At 51.9% G+C, this 22,728-nt stretch overlaps 7 protein-coding genes across 7 annotated transcripts; 3 read left to right on the top strand and 4 right to left on the bottom strand.

Moving 5' to 3' along the window:
• Positions 1 to 1,266: 1,266 nt before the first annotated feature.
• On the bottom strand, positions 1,267 to 2,935 carry A1O5_01640 (uncharacterized protein; the record flags this gene model as incomplete). The annotated part of the gene is made up of 2 exons (XM_007742256.1): positions 1,267 to 2,731; positions 2,790 to 2,935. 2 exons carry the CDS (start codon positions 2,933 to 2,935, stop codon positions 1,267 to 1,269), a joined length of 1,611 nt encoding a protein of 536 aa, XP_007740446.1.
• A 2,926-nt stretch (positions 2,936 to 5,861) lies between these two features.
• On the bottom strand, positions 5,862 to 8,042 carry A1O5_01639 (uncharacterized protein; the record flags this gene model as incomplete). The annotated part of the gene is made up of 1 exon (XM_007742255.1): positions 5,862 to 8,042. One exon carries the CDS (start codon positions 8,040 to 8,042, stop codon positions 5,862 to 5,864), a length of 2,181 nt encoding a protein of 726 aa, XP_007740445.1.
• Positions 8,043 to 10,086: 2,044 nt separating this feature from the next.
• On the bottom strand, positions 10,087 to 10,460 carry A1O5_01638 (uncharacterized protein; the record flags this gene model as incomplete). The annotated part of the gene is made up of 2 exons (XM_007742254.1): positions 10,087 to 10,212; positions 10,311 to 10,460. The coding sequence occupies 2 exons, from the start codon at positions 10,458 to 10,460 to the stop codon at positions 10,087 to 10,089; spliced, it is 276 nt and encodes a 91-aa protein (XP_007740444.1).
• A 1,650-nt stretch (positions 10,461 to 12,110) lies between these two features.
• On the top strand, positions 12,111 to 13,005 carry A1O5_01637 (uncharacterized protein; the record flags this gene model as incomplete). Its single annotated transcript, XM_007742253.1, has 4 exons — positions 12,111 to 12,158; positions 12,208 to 12,312; positions 12,366 to 12,887; positions 12,940 to 13,005. 4 exons carry the CDS (start codon positions 12,111 to 12,113, stop codon positions 13,003 to 13,005), a joined length of 741 nt encoding a protein of 246 aa, XP_007740443.1.
• Positions 13,006 to 13,989: 984 nt separating this feature from the next.
• A1O5_01636 (F-type H+-transporting ATPase subunit F) lies at positions 13,990 to 14,275 on the top strand (the record flags this gene model as incomplete). The annotated part of the gene is made up of 2 exons (XM_007742252.1): positions 13,990 to 14,143; positions 14,211 to 14,275. Coding segments are annotated over 2 exons (219 nt in total), but the record flags the coding sequence as incomplete, so codon positions are not given.
• Positions 14,276 to 16,168: 1,893 nt separating this feature from the next.
• A1O5_01635 (uncharacterized protein) lies at positions 16,169 to 20,138 on the top strand (the record flags this gene model as incomplete). The annotated part of the gene is made up of 3 exons (XM_007742251.1): positions 16,169 to 16,553; positions 16,602 to 16,748; positions 16,801 to 20,138. 3 exons carry the CDS (start codon positions 16,169 to 16,171, stop codon positions 20,136 to 20,138), a joined length of 3,870 nt encoding a protein of 1,289 aa, XP_007740441.1.
• Positions 20,139 to 21,537: 1,399 nt separating this feature from the next.
• Positions 21,538 to 22,620, bottom strand: A1O5_01634 (calmodulin; the record flags this gene model as incomplete). The annotated part of the gene is made up of 5 exons (XM_007742250.1): positions 21,538 to 21,975; positions 22,050 to 22,129; positions 22,302 to 22,317; positions 22,373 to 22,441; positions 22,552 to 22,620. 5 exons carry the CDS (start codon positions 22,618 to 22,620, stop codon positions 21,538 to 21,540), a joined length of 672 nt encoding a protein of 223 aa, XP_007740440.1.
• Positions 22,621 to 22,728: the final 108 nt, after the last annotated feature.

Below are 22,728 nucleotides of genomic sequence, written 5' to 3'. Positions count from 1 at the left end.
GTGGCACACGACACACGGCACGGAACTACTACCATAATGGAATGGAATGAAATGATTTTGACAAAAATCCGCAAAACCTACAGCACTGTACCAAACCGCAGTTCCGCATCGCAGGAGTGCGTGGTGTGGAGATGGCGTGCGCAAGACATGGCATACGGTACTGTACGACATTATAGCGTCGAAGGGAGATAGATGTTAGATGCTCAGGTGGCCCTTGCCTCTTCCTGGCCTCCGACTCGCTTGTTGTGCTTGTTCTCCTTCGATAAAGATGAAAGACACCCCCTAGACTCTAACGCCGCGAACGAACTGACTTTGTATGTAACATACCTCACCTCTGCTGAGCACGGGGGAGGGAGAGAGGCAGGTGCTGCGACTGAAGAAGGTTCCTTCTGTTTTTCAGAGGGAACGCGGGGTGAGAAGACTTTATCCCCCTCTTCCTATAGCAGCCTTGCAGTTCACCAAAATATTGCACAGCGGATCGAGTTCGAATAGCAATACAGTACCGAATACTCCGTACATCGGAAAGCAGGATACAATGGCAAAAGGAGTTTTATTTAAACGCTCTCTGTATTCATGGCTCACTCCCGACCACCAGGGGGCTTGGAACTCGACTCGACTCTATCCCTGTCTTTCGTTGCGTGCTGGATTGGCTTTTTTTGGTCATGTTTTCTCCGGACTTCTCTCTCGACTCGACCAAGCCGCAGTACCAAGTGTATATCAACACAAGTGACTTCCTCTTGCCAGTCGTCGCTCCAAACAAGTCTTGCTCTCATGCTGTCTCTTCTCATCTTCATTTTCTTGTTCCAAACCTTTCCCAAATGCGGCCTTCGTCGTCCTGTTCACCAAGCACACCGAAAATGGAAACACAACTTCGCCAGAAAGCATTTCACTAAACCAACGCGCTTGCTCGTAACCATGCGACGTCAACATTGAGCACTGAACATCGAGCATAGAGCATAACGTACTCCAAGCCGGCCGGGGGCTGTACACAATGGGTATCAACTGAAGGCATAGAAGATAACAAAACCGACAACAACGCGTAACCAACAGAGATCCAACACGGGTACCGAACAAAAGCGCTGCTGACAAGACATTGTTCTGCGATCCAAGTCGACACCGACTCCAGGGTTGTGCATTTTGTGTGATCTATTACTGGATTATTGAGTACTGTAGTTTTCGCCGGACCGTGAGCCACCATCCCGAAAACGCCCTTGCTAACTGCATGTCGTCGTAAAATCAGCATGATTGGAGACCGGGCCGATTTTCTCATATCGGAGGAGCACCTGAGCCGCTTTCTGTAGATGTATCACCCTCTACCGTCTTCTTCCAGGCTTCGGGTAGGCAGACACAGACAAGGGGGAAGGCCTTGATCTCCCCCGGCGGGGTAGGAGATTCTTCTCGAGTGGTCGATCCGTTCGAGACACCGCTGTCTCGCTGCACCTTATGCTTGCCATCGTAATCTTCCGCCCGCTCGTTGATACGCACTCCAGTTGCCCAGCCGTCATCCCAGATGCCGACGACTTTCAACATGTCACCGCGTTCCAGTTCAAACTCATCTCCTGCTCGAGGTTGATAAGCCCACAACACCGAGACTTTATCTCCAGGGTGAATATCATCATTAGAGTAGTAGTCTTTGAAGAACGGCAACTGCTCTGATTGTCCACTTGCAACTCCTTCCGGCGATGAGAAGTCGCCCGGAGACGATCCATGTGAGTCGCTGCCGGGTGAGCCATTAGTTTTGACCGCGCCAACCGTCTTTTCGCGCGATTCGGGGCTCTCGCCATACGGGTCAGTGTGGGACGTGTAATTTCGTGGTCCGACTGTAGGTCCAACGCCTGGTTGATCATCTTGCAGTGCAGACATGCGAGCGACGCGTCCGCCAGGCAAGACTTCATATCCTTGCTGCGACATGGGTTGGTTGTAGGACGCGGAGACAACACCTTTCCTCTGAGGCGACGGCTGGTTGAGAACACTGCCTGCTTTGCTATCGTTGTGCCTGCGACGAAAGCATATGAAGCAGAGTATGATCACGGCAAGGAGGAGAAGGAACCCCAATACAGACCCGACGACGATTCCGGCGATCGCGCCACCACTCAAACCACCGCCTCCATGGCTAGCAACCGCTGTTGGGCTTACGGTAGGCGAAGACGTAGCACTGGCGGTAGACGAGAACAGGTTTGAAATGGTGGAGAAGACTGGAAGCGTGACATCCTGGCATCGACCCGTCGCGTTGGAAGTCAAGCAGCAGGAGTCCGTCCCATTGAGGGTACTTGAGCGGCAAAAACTGCAAAGACCCATCAGATTGCCGCCGAACCCGCAGTCGTCAGGTTCGTTCGACTCCCCTGTGATACAGCTGCCACTAATAGAATTGGCTGGCAAAGCACAATTGGTGAAGTCGGCTCGGAGTTCGTCGGCATAGTCGCTATTGCGACCCGCGCATAGGTCGCTCGAGACGATCTGTTCCTCACTCAGCGCCAATTCGGCACAAGAATCGGCACAAAGGGGCTCAGAGTCGGCGGGGGATAGACCGCAGGGCGTCCTGGAGTTCTGCACGATGCCGTTGCAGAGAAAGCTGATCGTATAACGGGCGTAATAGCTGGAGGTGTTGCCCAGGTTGACATTGTCACAACCGAAGATATTGATGTATTTTGTCTGTACATATTGCTCATCCACATATTGACTTAATTGGGTATCGAAGCTCTCTGTCGACGTCACAAAAGCAAGAAAGGGACTGGGATCACGTTAGGGCTTCTCTTCCTCGGACCAAAGAGAGAAAGCAGATCACTCACTATAGGGCAACTAAAGCAGAATCTGTCGATATTGAGGAAGAGTTGAAAGCAGGGCATGTCTTAGAACCAGCCAGTGATATGCAGCTCTGCGCAGAGACGCCGGGAGCAATGAGGGCCAATGCGCCCAAGTAACGGGGTTTCTTCATGCTCTTGGGAAAGGTCGTCCGTAAACCGTTGGTGAAGGGATTGGTCAACTGAAGCTTCCCAATGCGAATATCCAAAATGTAACCACCTCTTTCGAGCTCCAGCTCATGCTGAACTCACCATTCTTCCCACGACCGCTCTAGCTGTTGTCGCAATCGGTCCCCCTCTGCCACGTTACAAGGCTCAAGGCTCGGCGAGTTGGCCGGAAGCTGGAAGCTGGAAGCTAGGTCGTCGAGCTCTGACGGGGCTGTGACAGGTTCGGGTCACGGGGAGGGTGGAGTGGTGGAATAGGCACAGGAAAGAGTTGAAACTGAAAGAAGTTGTATATTTCCAACGTGTCGAATGACGCAGAAGAGAAGGACAGCGAAACGAGCGACTGTTGGTCAGAGGACTGTCGAAAAAGCTCCGGATTAAAGAGAGACCCTGCGAGCGGATTGGAGGCAAAAACAAAGCAAGGTGAGAAGATGCAGATGGAGAGAGTGTGGAAAGAGGTAAGAGATCGGGGGAGCTGGCAGAACACGCAGCCGTGATTGGGGATGCAGGGCTACTGGGGACCCAGTGTTGCCCGGTGGCTACTGCAGAGCCCGGCAGAAGAGCGTCCCTGCCACGGCGACAACACACCTGGGCAGCTGCAAGTGGTGCAACTGCGACCTCCAAAGACGTGCTAACCGCTTCCTGCCCACCCTGGCGCCCACTGGGCGCCCACTGGGCACCCGCCGGGCACGCAGCAGGGTGGGTTGCGCAGCGTGGCCGAGCGATCGTGACACCCAGCGTTCTTTGTTGATCGGCACACAGAGGACGACAGCCGGGGCATCTAGCCGGTGCAGGTAAGGCCTGGGTCCTAACGCTTGACCAGGACCAGCCTCTCGCGCCAGCACACACTTTAAGCCCTGGCTGGTGCTTGGGTGGCCCTTGGTGGCCCCCGGCTAATTGCAGCGCTTGCCCTGTTCCTCTCACTTTGCAATTTCGCGGCACTCGCTTCACCTTGACCTCTGCTCCTGCGAGTCTCATGCCTCCCACTCCTCCCTGACTGCACTCCCCTCTTTGAAACACGACAATCTTCGCCTTTCCTCTGATTCTCGGGCACGCCTGCTTTCGACAGTGTCAACTCGAGGGTATAGGTACACGGCACTCGGTACCTCAGACCTCGTACAATTGCCCATGAGTCTGAAGAAGAAGCATCTGCTGTGTAGCTTCGGCTTGCTGCATACCGCAACCCCTCCCTGCCTCCTCATTTGTGCCTCCACCTATCAGCATCTGCAGCGTCTTGCTCGTACCTTTGTCCAGCCGAGACCCCGAAACCTCGCCAGACTTGCGGCAGAAGGGCAGTTCGTTTGAGGATGGTCTGAAGTCAAGATTCGATGGTGTTTGTGACGCAGTGGATGCCCTGGTGGAGGGGAAATTACATGGCGTTGCAACCACCCACACCAGACCGTAACTTATCAAGCCCACAACGTTGAACAAAGACGGTGCCAGTCTCCGTTAACAGTTGGCTTCATTCGGTTTGCTGACCAGTCACCTCTCCAGGCTTGTGTTGCGCTTCTTGCCCTTGACGGCATTTTTTGAGATCGCCGCGATCCTCGCCCCCAACCTGATCACCTCCTCTAGAGCATCGATCTTTTGTCTATCTTTCACGACAAGGTTCTGTCCTCGAATTCGAGCGCATATGTAATGTCAACCTCAACGTCCTTGTCGACATCAAGGTTTCTCCGGAAAGCTACTGATGGATGACCTGTTCTTCGGGCAGACCTTCAACACTTCATTGGATACTCATCTCCAACCCTAATGCAACTCCCTGCTGCACGTTGATGTCAGGATGCAGGTGCTTGGACTAAGTGAAATGCAGGTACTCCGTACTTTGCAGCAAACCTAAGGGGCGAGGGGGTAATTCTCTCGTTCCAATGCCCAGCTCGCCAGGTTGCACATCAATCCTGAAAAGAGAATAAACACGATTCGAGAGCCAGAATACCCCATCCCAATGCAGCCTGTCTCCCGCAGTTTCGGATGGATTGGAAAGCTACAGGCTTCAAGACAGCTTTCGCAAACTGGACCTAGCGAAACGTGGCAAGTAGCCGATCAGCACTTGCATCCCTAGTCATGATGTGCATCGAAGTATGGAATTTTTGCGTCCGTCTCGAAGTCCCTGGTGATGCTGGCTCTTGGAGACACCCAGGAGGAGCTCCGAATTCTGGGTGACATTCAGCTCTACGGGGTATTGTACCCTCGTACCGAGTATGTCAGATAGATTTCCAAGCTGCATCGGCAAGCCCTTCAAGTATCGACTCAATTGTTGAGCATGATTGTTTTCAAGCCCAAGGTCTGCATCTTGATGCTATCTGTACAGAATGCCAATCCCCATTTACCGGGGGTATCGTATCGATGCCGTGCCCCAAGATATCATCCCTTTCGGTCGATCAATTCATCCATAACAGCACTGTCCATAAAGCCGGTTTTCCATGTTGGGGTGTCCCTATACAAATTTTTCCAACGCTCTGAAGCCTCTGTTCTGTTAGTCAATGTTCCCATACAAGAAGCCCAAATCTTTTGCACAATTCCGGAACGCCAATGCTGAAAACCCCAATTGCAAATCGTCGCGCAAGACACAGCAGAACCCAGCACTTGGTGAATCTGCTGATTTGCGCATTCAAGCCGTGTGTATCCTTAGCTCCATTTCCCATGTACCCTTGCATTCGCCGACGCAATCCCTTGAACTTTTTCCCTTTGCGCCGAAATACCATTCCGAAACCCCTTCAGGAAAACCTCCCAAATTCCGAATAATCCATGATCGCGTTTGAAGTAAGTTCGTGATAAAGCCGTCGTCAATGCCTAGAGGCAGTGCTGGTCGTGTCGTGTCGTATCGTCGTGAAAATTGTTGGTGGTGGTGGTGGTGGTTGTCGAGGGAACCCTGCCAGCAAAGAGTCGTTGGCCTCAATGCATTTTGGTGAAGATGCCCTTGATTTTCTGGAGGCCCTTCTTTAGAAGACCCTTGGACTTTGCGTTGGCCTTGCGAAGGGCGCTAGTTGCACTCCTGTTGCTCCCGCGTCTTGACTCGGGGACCTCGACATAGGCAGCGCCGATATTGGCGCTGGTGGAAACCCCGTGCGCATTGTGCCTGGCCGGTCGGCTCTTGGTCAATTTTGCCCTCGTGGTGCGCCAGCTGGCGTGCCACCAGCCTTGGCGTGTGCGCTGGAAGGCTGGCAGATGGGGGACAGGGCCGAGGACTTCTTCGTCGTCTTCTTCCCCCCCTGCGCCACTCTGCTCGAGGCTCTCCGCCTCGGAGTCGTCGTCGAATGATGTCGACGAGAAGCGCGACACTTCGGTCGGAAGACACCAGGTGATTGTTGGCGAGGACGTAAGCGGAGAAGAGTCGAAGCGGACACGGCGGTTGGCTGGTGGAGGACGGGATTGAATATTCTCGTCTTCAGCGGCGGCCGTTGGTTCAACATCTTCATTGTCTGATACGTTGAGCGAGGTCTCGGGGGTCTCAACGGGGACGACACTCGAAGCCCGGGAGTGATCGACACTTGTACATGTTGACGAGAACGACACGCCTTGACAATCATTGTCATAGAGGTCTTCCGTGTCTACAACCTCTTCATCAACAGTTGCTTTGTTGATGTTGATGTGTTGGGCTCCAGCCTCAGTTTGGGGCTGGGCAGAAGAATCTTCTTCTTCATCTTCGTCGTCTGCCCAACAAGCAGCAATAGGTCTATCTTCTATTGCGGCGAGGCGTCGCTGCCACTCTTCGCGTGGTAGCGAGCTTCCTGTCGTATATTGAAGAGTCGGAACAACGTTTTCTTCTCCGTCGTCGTCTTCGTCTTCGTCGTCGGCCCAACATGCCGCAACAGGTTCGTCTTCTGTCGCGGCCAGGCGTCGCTTCCATTCTTCATACGGTAGCGAGCCTCCTGTGGTATACCGATCGGGAACGACAACACCATTTGATGGGCCGGCGGTTGGCTGCGCTAGTTTGACGGTGGGCTGAACTGGGTGCCGGAGGGGTGACGAGGTAGTCCGTCGTTGAGAAGTAAAGGTCGGCACCTCTTGAACATCCTCATGGGTGATACAGAGTTTACCAAGTCCCGATCGCTTGCGGGGTTGCGCAAGCCTGGCATTGAATGCTGCCTTGCAGGCTGCGTCCGCTTTCTCTTTCTCCTGGGTAGCAGCAGTGATTATGTCAATGCGATGGGCAAGGCCTTTGGTGACTCCGTTGAACATAATACCAGGCCCAAACGATGGTTGGAGAAAATCGAGCTCGACAGGGTATTCTTCATCGTCGTACTCGTCATAGACCCACCACCCGTGCTCACTGTAGGTTTTCACGCACTGGCCAATGCAAGCATTCTCGAGATCGGTCCCACGAAGGGTTTCCAGGATCTCCGTCTTGCCGAAGTAGCGGACTGGGTCCAGCAGCCGCGTGGCACACTCCATAATGGTGCTCTTCCAAAGCCCATTGGGAGTGGTGACGTTGAGGTGCTTTGGCGACTTTAGAATGGCAATTGTAGTTGCCGGAGCTGTGGCCGACTTGCCGAGGACAGGTCGACCGAGATAGTTAAAGTGATGGATGCATCCCAAGCACTGGAGTTCCTTAATTGTGAACATCGAGTAATCCCCCTGAGGGTTGAGGATCCATCTGGATTTGTCTTCCTTCTTGGCCTCACCCCCATTTCTGGTCTGTTTAGACCTGCTCTCGGTATTGCTGTCCTCGTCCTCGACTCCTTTCAATTCGTCGTGCATGAGCAGGACGAAATCTCGTCTTCTGGATTCATTTCGCTCAGGAGTCTGCTCTTCATATTCGGCAGCCTCAGGTAGAGGAAACCTCTTGAGGTCCCGGAAGGCTGTGAAGACAGCAGGGGTGTAGTCGCAACTGTTCGAAGATGTAGGAAAGTAGAAACCCTGGGTATAATATCGGGGTTCTTGTTCTTCGTCTTCGGAGCTCTCTTCTTCTCTGGGCTGACGATACAGTCCTTCAACATCAAAGTCGAGCTTCGAAGGCTGCTCAAGTTCATAAGTCGGCAGCATAGGAAGAGTGTGGTGAATGACGGATGTAGAGTTATTGATATGAGGAGGAGGTTGGTTGACGGAGAACAATTCTGTTGCAACCCCGTCCATTCTGGAGTTAATTACAGGGGTATTGCTGTCTGGCGAACTTGGAAGAAATTCAGCAGCGTGGACTTTCAGGCTTGCTTGAGGTCGATGTTCGCATGCATCAGGCACAAAGTGACTTGCGTGGATGTTGAATATCGGGAGGGAATGTCGTTGTTGAAAGCTGTGCGTCTGTAACAAGTATTGTTCGCGATTCTGAGTCTGGAAGAAAGAGGCTTGAGGATGGGAGGAGCTCATATACATATAGCCCAAGGGTAACGAAAAGACTGAGGCATTTTCAAGACCTTGTACTGGTTCTTCCTCGCGTTTTCTGTGGCCTGAAGTATCATTGGTCACCATTGCACTTGAGGGTGGAGCGGTGGAGAAGGGAGAGAAGGAGAGATGGATGTGATTTCAGTTCTTTTAAGGTTTGTCTTGTTTAAGTTTTAGTATTGTAAAGACTTGTGTGACTGTGTGAGTGAGAATGTTTCGAAAGCAAGTGTTCGAGACTGAGAAGTGTGGGAGAGAAGGTGCTATGGCCGAAGGTTGGGGATATTTAAGAGACGCGAGACGTGAGACGCGAGACGCGATGTACTGCCCAAGTCTCCACGTTCAGGAAGTCATCGCATTCACCTTCAAAGGGTTGCAGAACCCACGTTGCCAGGGCGCACGTGAAGGTGAAGAGATTCTCGAGACGCGTCGAGTGATGAATGAAGAGCGGTTGGTGACAGTGCCGCTTCCTCAAGGAATCTCGATTTGGCGCCAGCCGTTCCCCGATATGAACCGGTATTGTGAGATGGTGGGCATCCTAGAAATCAATGTCGACGGTCGCCTTGCGAACATATATCCAGTTCCCGTCCATTCCCCAGGCCTGGTCGTTCTCAATCCAAGTGATGTTTTGGCAAACTGTTGATTTAAGGTCACTGCGACCCTGATTGTGACAAATGCCAATGTCTTTTGAGCACGCATCATCAGCTCCCTGGTTTGGTCGCACTAGAGAAGGCATGAGATCCAGCCTCCGGCAAAGCATCCTGAGTGTCCGGACATTCTTGACCAAGACCAAGTCAGTACATTCATGTATATATAAGCAGTTGTGCTGGTTCACGGGGCCTCTGAAACGAACAGAGTCATGCCCTTGTTGAGAAGAGATGAGGCAAAGACGATCAAACTGTTTGTGGTTGCCCGCACAAACATTGGATATCGGTTTGCATTCAATAGCCATTGTCCACATCAAAGCTTCCCGATCGATAGGTGTATATTATTTAGCATGTCATCCGCGAGCACTCACGTTAGCGGATCTCGCCAACTGTGGTCTCCTTGGAGCACTGGAGGTTCGCTGCCGTTCAAGGATACCGAGTACCGATGGCTACGATGCGTGTGGCGATGAGAGCCATCTGCGGATTTCCACTCAGAGGGCAAGACATTTGATGGAGCCTCCTGTTAAGTGGTGCGTCAGGCGACGACGGGTTGGGAGCAATGTCAGACGAAGGAGGAAAAGCTTGAAGAATAAAGGATGTGGTCAAGTGTGGTTCAAAGAAGACTTGTTTCTGGTCGGGGTGGTGGCGAGGTGGTCCGTGCTCGAGACAAGGCTCGCCAATCAACGCGAGAAGAAAGGAAAGCAGCCTTGTCTTGGAATCTCTCACAAAATACCTGAAGACCAAATGATTCATGCCTCTATCCTAGCTAGTCTGATGTCCTTCCTGGTGCATATTAGCATGCTCTCCCCTCTCCTTGTACCATCCAACCCCGTCTAGGTCGAAGCAGATGCAACTCCTGAACGAGTCCCCTCCCCAAAAAATCTTCTGTCATTCCCGAAAATGTGTATCCCTATCATGTTGGCTCACAAGAGACTGCCATGATGTAGTAATACTCCGAAAAGCAGGTTCCCAAATGAGTGTTTGCTGGATCTTCGATTCTCAACGACCATTCACCAGTGCAATCAGGCTGTATCCACATTGTACATGCTCCTGCGCATTTCCACTCCATTAGCTTTGAGTCACGCCAATTCGTTGAGCCAAGGTAAAGGGCTGGCTCGCGGAAGGAGTTGCCACGGAAGGACAGCAATGACTCGCTAAGACTCACCGAACCAGCTTGAACATTCGTTTGTCCAGACGTTCTTCATCCCAACTGTGAGAGGCATGCACACAGTGTTTTCTGGATAAGCAAGCTCTTGGTAACCCACATCCTCACCACAAATCTGCCAAGGGTCATCAACCTCTGAACATAAGGGCAGGTTATGATAGCCAAAGGTCCTTCAAACACGGCAGAATCTCTCGAGGATAGGTAGAAACTTACGGTCGGACTGAATTCCCAAACACAGCTGTTCGAGCGGACGCCGCTCACGTTGGCAAGATTGAACGGCATAGCCATAGCGTGCAGAACTTGCAATGTAAGAATGAGAGCAAAGAAACCGGTGCAAGGGTTGATAGCGAGTTCAAGCGTCATCCTGAGGAGCATGCTCAGCACAGCTCTTTCGTCTGTAGCTGGACTCTGGAGCAAACGTTTTGTGGTTCAAGTAAACAGACATGAGGTTGGACGGGACTCGAGAGATTTGAAATGTCATACGTTACATAGAGGAGCCATATTCGTCTCCTCGCCGCTCGCAATGCCACCTACCAGCTCGATCTCTGTGATCCCGTCCTGGTATTGTGGCCAGGAGTTCATGAAGCGAGGGGACCCTCCTCGTGCCCAGCCCGTTCAGGGACTCAATCCGCCTGCATATAGCGCATAGAACAAGGGACATGGGACAAGGGACAAGGGACAAGGGACAGGGGACAAGGGGAGCATCAAGTACAAGAAAAGCAGACAGCCGGGATATAGTCCATCACGATTGCCTTTGTCTTATGTACCAGAAGTGAGCGCTGATGGACAGGTTCATTGTGCCAGACGGAGTTTCCAACTCTGGCGATTGGGAATGTTTCAAAAGTGACGTCGAGATTCCCGCTCAACTTCGAGCCGAGCTCATCAACCATGCAAAACCCGTGTCAATCTTGGAAACAACCTAGCAACTGGACCTGCATGCGCCAAACTCGGCCCCTTGGCTTTCGTTCATTCTGCTGGCCTTTTTGAGCACAGCCTGGTCCCGATTGAAAATGACATCCTCGGGCTGTGCGAGTGTACCTGTACGACGCAACCCACGGCAACCTGCGTGGCGTGCAATTCATTCTCGAGTCCTCTCGACCGTTTTGCAGCTGTCATCGATATCCATGATGCATTGCCCGTCGAGGCTCAATCATCTTCAAACTCCCTGCCTCCATCAACCTCTGCAGCAATGGGGCATTAGGCCTATTTGCAAAGCGCAAGTCGGGGCAAACTTCGAGCATGAATGGACCCGTGGCGTGGATACGAGGATACCTTTTCTAATCCGCCTGCTCTCAAACATTCTACAAACATCCTGACTTCTGACGCACGGGATGGATTCAAAGAGTTTTAAATACTTTAAATGCAGGTAACCGGCAATCCCGCACGTCAACTCTCGCGTGGCAGCCCATGGTATATCCATTTGCGCAGAACGGCCGACTTGCATGCATTTGACATGCCCCACAACACCTGGAGACGAACTCTATATCTCTCGCTGGCCGACAACGTAGGGTGAAAGAAATGAAAGCCAGTCCTCCAGGAGCTGTGTTGAAACGCTGACTTTGTAGGGACGGCTCTGTCGGGAGACCTGTTCTTCGTGTGAGCTCTGGCCTGCTTTTCATCATTGTCTGGGTATATCCGGGGCCTGATTCTGATTGCTGCTTGGTCATATCCCTTCCCTATCCGATCTCTACCCAGTTTCCGCGACGGCTCAGCCGTGTCCCTGCCGAAGGTGCCTAGAAGACCGTCCTGGTCGATACAAACATAGCATTTATATCAGCAGCAGCGCGAGACTTTGATCGAACTCGATCTGCTTCAACTTCCATTGTTCAAAAGAGTAAGCCGGATCGCCAGAAATATTCCCGCAGTAGCAATATGTCGGCAGATCCGTACCCGGACTGCCCCCTCACGACTGTTGGTCTAGGTGGACGGGGAGCTCATTTGGTCGTTCCGTCGATGATTGCACCCATTTTAGCCTTCGTTCTTGTAGCGAACCGGATCTATTGGCGTATGAGGATGCTGGGCAAACTCGGCCTCGACGATGCATCAACTATTCTGGCTTTGGTGAGTTGATATTTTCAAGTATATTCAGCTCGGTCTCACCATCTTGCAGATATTCCTTGTGATCCAATGTGGTGCTTCCATTGCCGCAGTGAACCATGGATATGGCCGGCCCTTCGAGCTCCTCAGCAGAAGCCAAGCTGCGCAAGCCCTGAAGGTAAGACCCGACTTCATAGAACCAGGCCAGCACCACTGACCTTGCCGTGGCAGTGTTTCTTTCTCCTCCAAATACTCTACAAGCTTACCATGAACTGCACCAAGCTGTCGATGCTCTTCCTATATCTCCGCATTTTCACCGATCGCCCTTGGTTTATTCGAACTTGTTGGAGCTTGATCACCTTTGTGCTTTGTGCTTGCATTAGTTTCACTCTCGCAACAATTCTTCAGTGCAATCCAATACCACGAGCATGGGAGCGCTGGAGGATCGACGGTAGTTGTGTCGACATCTATGCCTTGTGGTATAGCAACGCCGTGTACAACATTTTGACAGATTTCCTCCTTGTTTTAATGGTGCCGCCCGTGATATTCAAACTCAAGTTGCCCATGCGGCAGAAATTGGCTCTGACCTGTATATTCGGGTTGGGCGTGATTGTCTGCGCCGCATCGATCTCAAGGTTGACAACGCTGTACTCTTCGGCCTACGGCGATGACATCACGGCTGGTTCTCTTGTATCAACAATTTGGACGACGATCGAGGCCGGCCTTGGTGTTATTTGTGCCAATCTTCCCATGGTACGGACACCTCTTCAACACTTCTTCCCGAGGCTCTTCCCTCCAAGGACAGGTACAAACCGCATCTCCAGCACGGGTCCATCTCAACGAAGTGGCCCGGTCAATAGCGAAACACTAGCTTCTCCTGCAAGATTGATGCCACCACCCGTCCCTGCTCGCAAGGCAAGCCTTCCAAGACAGACACCTGTCATTGGTATTCCAACTACACGAGCGATGTATAGTCACAGGAGTCTGCGCGAGGAGATCCCCAATCTGCACCACACCAGTTACCCCGCACATTACCCGGGCCTCGAGGCCCAGAGACGTTGCCATGACTGCTTACCCAGTCGACATATTGGGACGGAAACAGGGGAAGAAGTGGACTGGGACGAAGGTCAGCACAAAGTTTGGTCACCATAGAGATGGATGGGCAATATTCATTCATGGACGGAAAGGTCATCACAAGACGAGGGTGTATTTTGATGGCTAATGTCATGCAAATACTCTAGAGCAATAGCTGAGGAATCTGTGGTGTGGTAGATTATTTGTGGTCATGCAGAGGTGCCTTGGTAGTGGCGAGAGGAATAAAGAACAACCGTTGTCACCCCCCCTTGAAAACAGCCAAGAACGGCCAACGAGCAAATCGTGTCATTGGTTCGGCTAAGTTGCCAAAGCAGGCGTCTTGGCTGCGCATCGGTTGGCAATGATCCTGACGAAGGAGCTCCTAGTCTCAGGATCAGTTCATTCAACAGCTTCAGCACCCTTTTACAAGACTACCGGAGGCTTTTGAGACGCATGTAAGGTGTCGAGAAACATCTGGCGCTTACAGTACTGACCAAAAACCTGAACAGCTCGAAATGTCGTTCGTCATCCGCCGAGCCGTGTCAACCCTGGTTCCTCCGAAGGTAAACCTCGACTTTGATCCTGTCTGTACTGCTTCCACTGACGTGGATTGAATAGGTTGCCAACCCAGAGGTAAGCCCGCAGTCGACCACTGAACCTACCTACCGAATTTCCTTCGCATGAAGCGATTGGGTAGCGTAGCTTGTCCCCCGTTACCTAAATCGCTTGAGACCACTCGCGAAGAGACCACAGTGGATGAACAGGGCCTGACAAGCGAGTACAGGCTATCGGAGCTGCCAAAAATGCCGTACGGATGGCGAGAATAGCCAAATTCTACGAAAAGCTTCCGAAAGGATCTGCACCACAACGAGCACCGAGCGGACCGCTAGGCTGGTATCAAGCAAAATATTTCGGCAAGAATCCGTCAGCAGCTCGTACGTGCCTATCGCGTGGTATAATACTTACAAAGAGATCGATGAATCGCTAATCCTGTGGTAACAGCCATCTGGCACGTCATTTTCGGAATCATGGCAATGGGCTACAGCATGGAGTACTATTTCCATCTGAGTATGTGCTAAAGCGCAAAGCATTGGAGGTGCTGCTGACTGACTTGCCCGTGTAGGACACCACAAAAACAACGCCCACTGATCAAATCGCACTGAAAGGGGGGAGATTCTAGGTCATTGACATTGTACATAACGTCGAAATAAACCAGTTGAACTCGCGGAAAGGCGCATTATCAAGAATTCCTTGCTTCCCATGCACTCTACAGATCGCTTCTCCTTCGTGTCCCTTTTGCACAAGTAGTTCCATGTTCTCCACCGTCTTTGGAGTTCAAAGCTATGGTGAGCTCCGTTCGCGTGGGTCCCGCAATTGGTGAAGCGCAGGGAAGTGCAAATATCATTTCTTGATTGCGGCTCTCAGAGAATGCAATGCTCTGTTTGTTGCCACTGCACGCTTGGCGATGTAAGCGTGCAATACTACAAATGACCGAGTGGTGCGAGTGTGGACTTGGTAGAGCAGCAAACTTCTATGCATTGCACTCCTGGTCGGCCCCCTATCCCCCCTAATGTTCACCTGTCGACGGAAACAACTCCATTTGAGCACCGAGACGGCTGAACAGCTCAAATTCTATTCTTTCACCTGCGGGAAGTCATGTTTGAAGCGCGGCTCTCCAGCACCCTTCATATTCGTTAAAACAGACTGCCGAAAGTGCCATCGTAGAAGCTGATCAATGGGTGCATCAGGGCGAGTAAATAACTCCCCATCAAGATGCTTGGCTATAAGATTTTTCGTTGAAGGCTGAAAGGCGATAATCTTGTAGTTGTCATCCGGATTGATCGAGATATCATATAAGTCAAATAGTTAATGTACTCGGTACATCGGAGCGAACTAATAATCCATTCTGTACCGAGTTAATAGATCCCCCTTTTACTGGCTGAATTGTAATCCATCGAGCGTAGTTCTAACTAATTCAGTGGAATTCGTGAGCGAGTAGGAAATATGCGCAGCCTCAAAGCTAACCTAGTTATCAGCTTCATTGAATGTAGATATGGGGTCCCCGGATATGATACATTGACGATCTTATGAATGAACGGCCTCGGCGAAGGTGACAACACGATTTCCGGTAGCTCGACTAATCATTCGACTGATGGGTTACTCGTCATTAAGCTGGAAAGGAAGAGTAGCAACAATATGATAGTTTCCGGGTTGAACTGGATGGCTGTTTCTCTCTATCTTCGTTTCATTCACGTCTAGTAGAGAGAAATCGCTTCCAAATATAATAATGATCTCTATCATTGTATAGAGGTTTGCATTTGCGACTCCGGGTAGGAGAAGTAGGCCACCAATTGTGGTAGTAGGATCTTTCAAGTCGTAGATGTGTACGTTTCGCCCAGCTGACCGATGGCGTGCAGGCATGGCTCCTTGTTGTATAGAGGTTTCGGATGGAGGAGAGGTGGGCGTTTTCGGGGATGAGTATGAGGATGCCATGATGAAAGCCTAGGACGTAAAGGTTGCATCGGGATAGCAAATGGTAGGTGCAGACTTGCAAATAGCAATGAGGTTGCAAGAGGTTTAAGGATGACGGAAAGGACCGTATTGACGGCGAGGTGCGTAGAATGCCAAGGCGAGGTTGCTGCGCCCCCGACAGACGGGCCGTCGACTTCAAATGCGCAGCCTCTCCTATCTTAACTGACTCAACAACCACCGTTTCTTCTTCTCCTACACCCTCGTACCCCTCTTTGAGGTGTTGTATTCGTTTCTTTACCCCTTCTACTTGATTCCCGTACCCGAGACCCTCCCGCGACCTCAAAGCGCCATCGTGCGTTATCGGGCAAAACCGACAGGCTGGCTACCGTGGCAGACTACGCGCAGTAACAGGTACTCGCACGCCACCGAAATCAATACCAACCAGTCAACCTGACCATTATTTGCCCTTCTCTAGATCCGAGTTTGTTATGGCAGAGCAGAGAGCACAAGATGTGGTAAACCAATCTCAGTCGGTGGGCGATCTCTCGCCTTCCGACGCACCTGCGACCACATCCACACCTGATATCAAAGTGTCTGGGGACGATATTGGCAAGGATAGCAATGAGGTGGAAGCAGAGATTGCGCCAAAAGAGAATGGAATCCATACCGTGTCAAGTCTCAAAATGGAAGAACTCGAGGATGGCTCTGCCCGCTCAGACACAGATACCAGCCGCGCCGAAGGGAGTGTAGCCGGTGACAAAGTCACAGAGCCCAAACCTTTCAAGAAATTCGCTGCCAAACCTGTCAGCTTTGCAAAATATTCGGTCCCCAAGGTCATTGCCGCGAGCGCCGCGGCGAAAGCTAATGAGAAAAGTACGTGCGCTGTTGCTGTTCACACGTTGTAACTAATGTCGAATCCAGCCTCTACACCCCATTCCTCAGCCTCGTCCCTTGCTCAGGCAGGCCGTCCACGATTAGTCGCCAAAACCACAAGCTCGCTACAGTCCAAGGCGAAGCCCTATCAAAGCGCAAGCCCGGACCCCATGCAGGTGTGGAACAAAAACAGAGGTATGGCCTTATCCGCCAGCTTTCCGATCAGCCGATGTTGATCATGTCATAGTTACTCCGCAGCCTTCGACGAAACATTTGACCGACGAAGAGCTTAAGCAGCAGTACGGAATCCATTTGACCTCGCGAATTCAAGCAGACAGTGAAGGAAAGGAGGCGAAGTGGGCAGACATTGATGACGACGAAGACGATTGGGCTCCAGAAACAATCGAGTGGAATGACGGCACCAAGAGCACACTGACTCATGCCGATGTCACTCCTCAAACCTCAGAGAAACCAGCGACTCCGTCTGAATCCGGAGATAAGTCAACGCCAGCCACTTCCTCGAAGGCCTCCGCACCTCAGTTCGCAAGTTCTGTCGGTCCTAACGCGACCGTTCTCAAACTGGGCGCAAGTGCCGAAAGGCAACAGGCGCAGAAGGCTGCGACTCTTCAAGCTAGGAGCCCCGCTGAAAGGCCGTCAATCATTACAAAGGCGACTCCGGCGCCTGCCCCTGCGAAATCCCCATGGGCTCCGTTGCCGCCCGTTGACAAGATTTCGCCAGTTTCAATCAATCCTCAGCCAATACCGCCATCAAGCCGATTTCCTCCTAGCCACGCATACACGCACAGCCCATCATCATTGAAGGCGCCGTCGCCGGCCAAAGAGATTTCCGCGGATGACTTCAACCGCTCATGGAGGGATTCATTACCAGGTCAGCAACGAGAGTTGTACGTGCCGGGATCTGGTCGCTATGAAGCCGTGTCTGAACCCCGACGACGAATGTCAAGGAATGATCAAGGTTTTCGAGCGCCTGCTGTGTTGCAGAGGCCAAACCAACCTGATGTGCACGCTCCCGCAGAACCTTCACCGGCTTTCCAGACCAATCGAACAAGCACCGACCAAGCACGACGTAGGGCGTCGTCTACTATTTCTGGAGGCAGCGGGCAGTTTGGTCGACGGATGTCCATAAAGTCGGGCGAGTTGCCTACACCAAGTGTTGACGCCCAGAGATATGATGCCGAATCAGCAATTCGACCAACTTCAAGAGATGGTCCTCTTTCTGCAACTCAGACACCGACGTATCAGGTTCGTGGAATGGGCGACTACATGTCTGTCGGCGCTACCTCCGCAACAGATGCTGACATTGAAGCTCAACGAGCTCAACAGAGAGCTTTGATGAAAGAGAACATTGAACGGGCCAGAAAGCGCAAGATAGAAGAAGAGCAACGGCTGGAGGCCGAAAAACAAGAGCGTATTCGTTTGAAGCTGGCGTCACTTGGACCCGACCCTAAGCTTGCTAAAAAGTCAGAGGAAGCGGCGAAAGAAAAAGGAGCCCCCGAAAATGAAGTGAAGAAGGATAGTGAGCCCTCACCGCAGGTCACTGCTCCATCTGTGAGCACCACCGCAACTACCACTCACTCTCCACCCAAACCACCTCAGCCGCTGGCTTCTGGCGAACCGCAACAGTACGGCATGATGAAAGTGCATCCCTTGGACTCGATCAAAAAGATGGCAACGTCGCTACCTCGACCACCGGAGTCGCAGAGATTACCCGTTCGAGAAAAAGTCGAAACGAGCCCAGCCGATCAGCCCAAACAGGAGACACTACAGCTTCCTTCTCCCACCGTAAATGGCGTCAGGACCGTACCAGATACGCGACGAACGAGTTGTCAAGAGCCAACCGCCGTTTCTGAGCCGAGCCCCAAGTTACCGAAACCAAGCGCAGTCGTCAGCGATGCAAGAAGCGGATGGGGAGATGTGCGCCATGATCATCGTCCACCCCAGACGGCCAACCTCTGGGGTCTGCCTAACAACAAGGCTCTCGGAAATGGCACATTCGATCAAAGTCTGGCAGGATATTCGCCACAAGATCTGTCTAGGACGTCTTCCACAGCAGCGGGCTGGATGAATGGTCGAACGCCTCACTCCGGCCGCTCGCCGCAGATTCAACACGTCAACCACATTCTCGCAGATAACCGATCGTACTCGTACCAATCAGTGACCTCCCCAGATCAGGGGCCGCTAGCGGCCGATAGCGAGGCCGACTCGCTATTTCCCACGACGAAACCTGCTCCTATCGCTCCACCTCAGTCTCAACAAGTTCACCCTGGCATGAACGGCCTGCCCAACGGGCAGAGGCCAAACGGTGTGGACGCCTGGAACAACTTCCATGCGGTTGCAAGTCAGCAAGAACGTGCAGAAAGTGAGAAAATACAGCGGGAGATGATGGCCAGGCGGGAGGAAGAAATACGGACCGGTGTTCGGCAAGGCCCTGCCTACACCTTCAATGAGACCTGGAGACAGGTCCAGGTCGGCGATCAAGCACAGAGATCAATTTCGGGCGTCTCACAGTCATCCGTGCCAGCGTCCAACGTATTCGGTGCCGTAGGATCGTTGCCTACGACGGATGTCGGCCCACGTGTGATTAATGGACCTCCTGGACGTGGATCGAGGTTCTTCCCTCAACCCATCGGGCCGCATCATCCTCTTCATGATCGCCGTGCAGTTACCTATAGCCATCCTGAACCGCCGAGAACACCATCCCCGCCCCCAGCCGAGGAATATGCGAGCCTTCACCCTGCCTTCGACGGAGACTTCACCAGACCAGTAGTGCACTTTCCGCAAAAGCCTGTTGTCAAATTACCGCCGGCTATGCCACTCACACCCCCAAGCCCTGTGCACATTCAGCCCGAACTTGCTTCAACTACGCCACTGACTTGGGCAGCAAGAGTCTCAATGCCAGCACCTCCTCCTCCGCCAGCACCACTCCGAGCAGTCTCCACTCCGATTGTGCAGAATCCTTCGTGGCAAGAACGATTCAACGGCTTATTAGGCAAGAAGAGTTCCCCTGCTCGGGAAGCTGCTCAGCCTGCTGGAATAGTTCTTGCAGTTGCGTCGTCGACTAGAGAGCCTCTTGACGTTCAACATATGCAAGTTCCCGCTGCCTCGGTATCGCTCCCTGTTGAAGTGGGGCCTACAACATTTTCCAACGATACATCGGTCACAACAAAGGCTGTCGAGAGCGAGGATGACCTGTTTGAGGACAGAGAGCTAGGTTCATTACCGACCATCAAGTTTCCATTGGAGACGCCCATGTTGCCAAAGTCGTCGTTCTTTGCTTCAAGGGCAGTGGCTCCATCACCTGAGGTTACGTCAGTGTCTCCCTTCATGGTCACTAACTGGGTCGAGCGGCACCGTTCCAACGGGCCCCAATTCGCGCTTATAAAGTTCCCTGGTTCGTCAAAAGCCATCAAGAAGGAGTTGCCCGTGCGAGGGTCATCGGCGCCGTATCATGGCGGTAGGCAACGCTTTGGAAGCGGCCCGCCCAGCTCGTCAGGTTCTTTCGGCGGCAAAAGTTATCGAAACAGAGGCGGACCCCGGTCGAGACAAGCATCGAAGGCACATTGATTGAACATTTTCTGTAACGGCATCTTCTGCAAGGCGAGAAGTCAGGTCATGGCACAAAAGACGACCCTCCTTGAAAAGAGGACTCAACATCGCCTCCTTTTCTTCTTTTTTTCCCGACGCTGGTAGTGCACCGGTCGCTGGAAATTCCGAAATAATGGCTTGAAATCTGATTAGTACTGTATTTGTTCGGGAGTTTCATTCCACAATGACTTGCAGATGCAAGTTTGAAGGCACAATATGGCCTCGGGGCAACGATTGAGAACTTTGCCAACCATTCTCTTCTGATTCTGTCCTCACATGCTCATTTGAGCGTTCCAGAAACAAGAAGAGGTTGGAAGCTTCTCTGCGACAGAGGAAACAACTCGTAACTTGCGGGGGTTTGAAAATGAACCTGGGCCTGGGACATGGAAATCCTGCTCCTACTCTTGCTCTACAGTGAGTGCTCAGTGTAGATGAGGATTAGGACCTGCTTTCGAGTATGTCCAGATACTTTTGCACGGAGCTTGGAATGTGGGTAGATGGGTGTTTGCATGGGTGGGTGGTGGGTTGTCGTAGAGACACACAAACACACACATGATGTGTGGCTCCTCGAGCCTAAACTAAATACAAAGCAGAAATGTTTCTCAAGTGAAATTCGAGTTCGAGTTCGAGTCCATTTGTAAGAACTTCGGAAATACGAACTAATCGTTTCAACACTGTAGAGCCCCATGATTTTTCAACCGCTACGCAAAACAGATGATAAAAGGAAACCATTCTTCCTCTAGGTTTTACATGGCAGAGCTTCGATGTGTCGCCAGAGGAGACATCAATACAGAATGTAACTAGATTTCAACGTTCTTCCATTGCCGTTATAACTAGTTAGTCTCTGAAACCTATCCTTCGCACAAAAGTCCCCGCTTCCATTACGATCGCCGCAAACTAGGAATTTCATCTAGAAAGGTGGTAAGAGACTCTCCCACCACTTGCCTGGCCAAATCGTCACTCTCCATCTTGGACAAAACAAAGTGAACGGGGGAGGCGTTGCGTGGAAAACTGTGTTCAAAATACGCTGAAGGGATATGAGCTTGCAGTGGTGCTGCCGTGTTCTGGGAAAGGTGTCGATCTCAACCGTCATACATTGGATATCGTCGTCGCTACGTGTATCGTCTCCGCCAGCAGCGGATACAGCCTGTGCAGTGTTGAGACATAGACTTGTTGATTCCGCCTGTGCTCTGTTCATGGTTTGGGCGATAGAAGCTGCACAAACTCCTCATCTGCGCCACGGGGTTAGGCATTAGCGCACATGGTACATTTAATGTTTTCAAAAGCCCAGTCATTTCAAACAATGCAACCTGGCAGCTCATGCCATTTGGGCAACAGGCCGTTTCCATTTTGGCGCCGCCAGCCTCCACATCCTGTTTCACTCTTTGATGCAGGAGGCTAGAAAGAACATTTGGAAACTTCGAGGAGGGACAGCCAGGGTAAGGTGGGGGAGCATTGGGGGACACGTACAATCTATTGTTCCGTTATTATCCTTGTCCGCCTCACGAATCATCTCGTCGATCTCGGCATCCGTCAAGTTTTCCCCAAGGGATTTCATCACCTGACGTAGTTCATCGGCAGAGATGGTCCCAGAGCCGTCCTTGTCAAAGACGTTGAATGCGGCGCGGGTCTCATGGGCGAAGTCTTGCGCCTTGACGGTCGTGGACATCATTTTGAGAAATTCTACGGATGTTGTCAGATTGATTGCATTGGGAGTTGGAAGGATGGGAAGCAGAAGGAAGGTAGTGATTGAAGGGAGGGCTTGCTTGCCTTCAAAATCTATGCTGCCGGAGCGGTCGACGTCGACCTCGTTGATCTGCAATGCGATGGATTAATGGGTTGACCAAAGTCTATACCGACCTTTGAAACCAGAGACATGGGCAATCTTACCATGTCCTGCAACTCCGAGTCGGAGGGGTTCTGGCCAAGTGACTTCATGATCTCACCGAGTTCATGCGCCGTGATCGTGCCTAGTCCATCGTAATGTCAGACCTCGGTGGCATTGTGATTCCCAACCATCAAATATGGTCACTAGTTTGTGCACAGACAATGGGCTCTGGACCATTGAATGGATGGACCCCGCCACAAGGCTGAAATTCCGCCGCAGGAAGAACGTAACAGATTAGGCGAGATGAGTCTTACCACTTCCATCTTTGTCCTACAAGAAGAATAAGTTTGGATGCCTTTGTTCGAATCAGGAGGTGATTACGTACGAACAGAGCAAAGACGTCCTTGTATGCCTTGACCTCTTCGTCGGACATGTGCTTGTGGGTGACGGGAGTCTGTCAGGCGTGCCAAGGTTAGCCCTGACGTGTTCCTCAAAATTGAGGCAGCTTGAAGCGGAGGAGGCTCGACCCAGAGATACGGCAACACAGCTTGGGGAATAACATACCATGGTAGTCTTGGGTTTGGCCGTGTATGGGGGAGGATTGGTATCGATCTTCTCGAGTGTGGGTGGCATATGGAAGAAGAGTCGTTGGAAGAGACAGGCTGAGATATAGGGTGATAAGACGCTAGTTGCCTAGAGGGAGGACAGCCTAGACCCTGCGATAGGGGGGACGTCGCAGAA

Source organism: Cladophialophora psammophila (assembly GCF_000585535.1).
Source record: "Cladophialophora psammophila CBS 110553 chromosome Unknown aczJe-supercont1.2, whole genome shotgun sequence".
Taxonomy (NCBI): Eukaryota; Fungi; Ascomycota; class Eurotiomycetes; order Chaetothyriales; family Herpotrichiellaceae; genus Cladophialophora; species Cladophialophora psammophila.
This window is presented reverse-complemented; position numbering and strand designations above follow the sequence as displayed.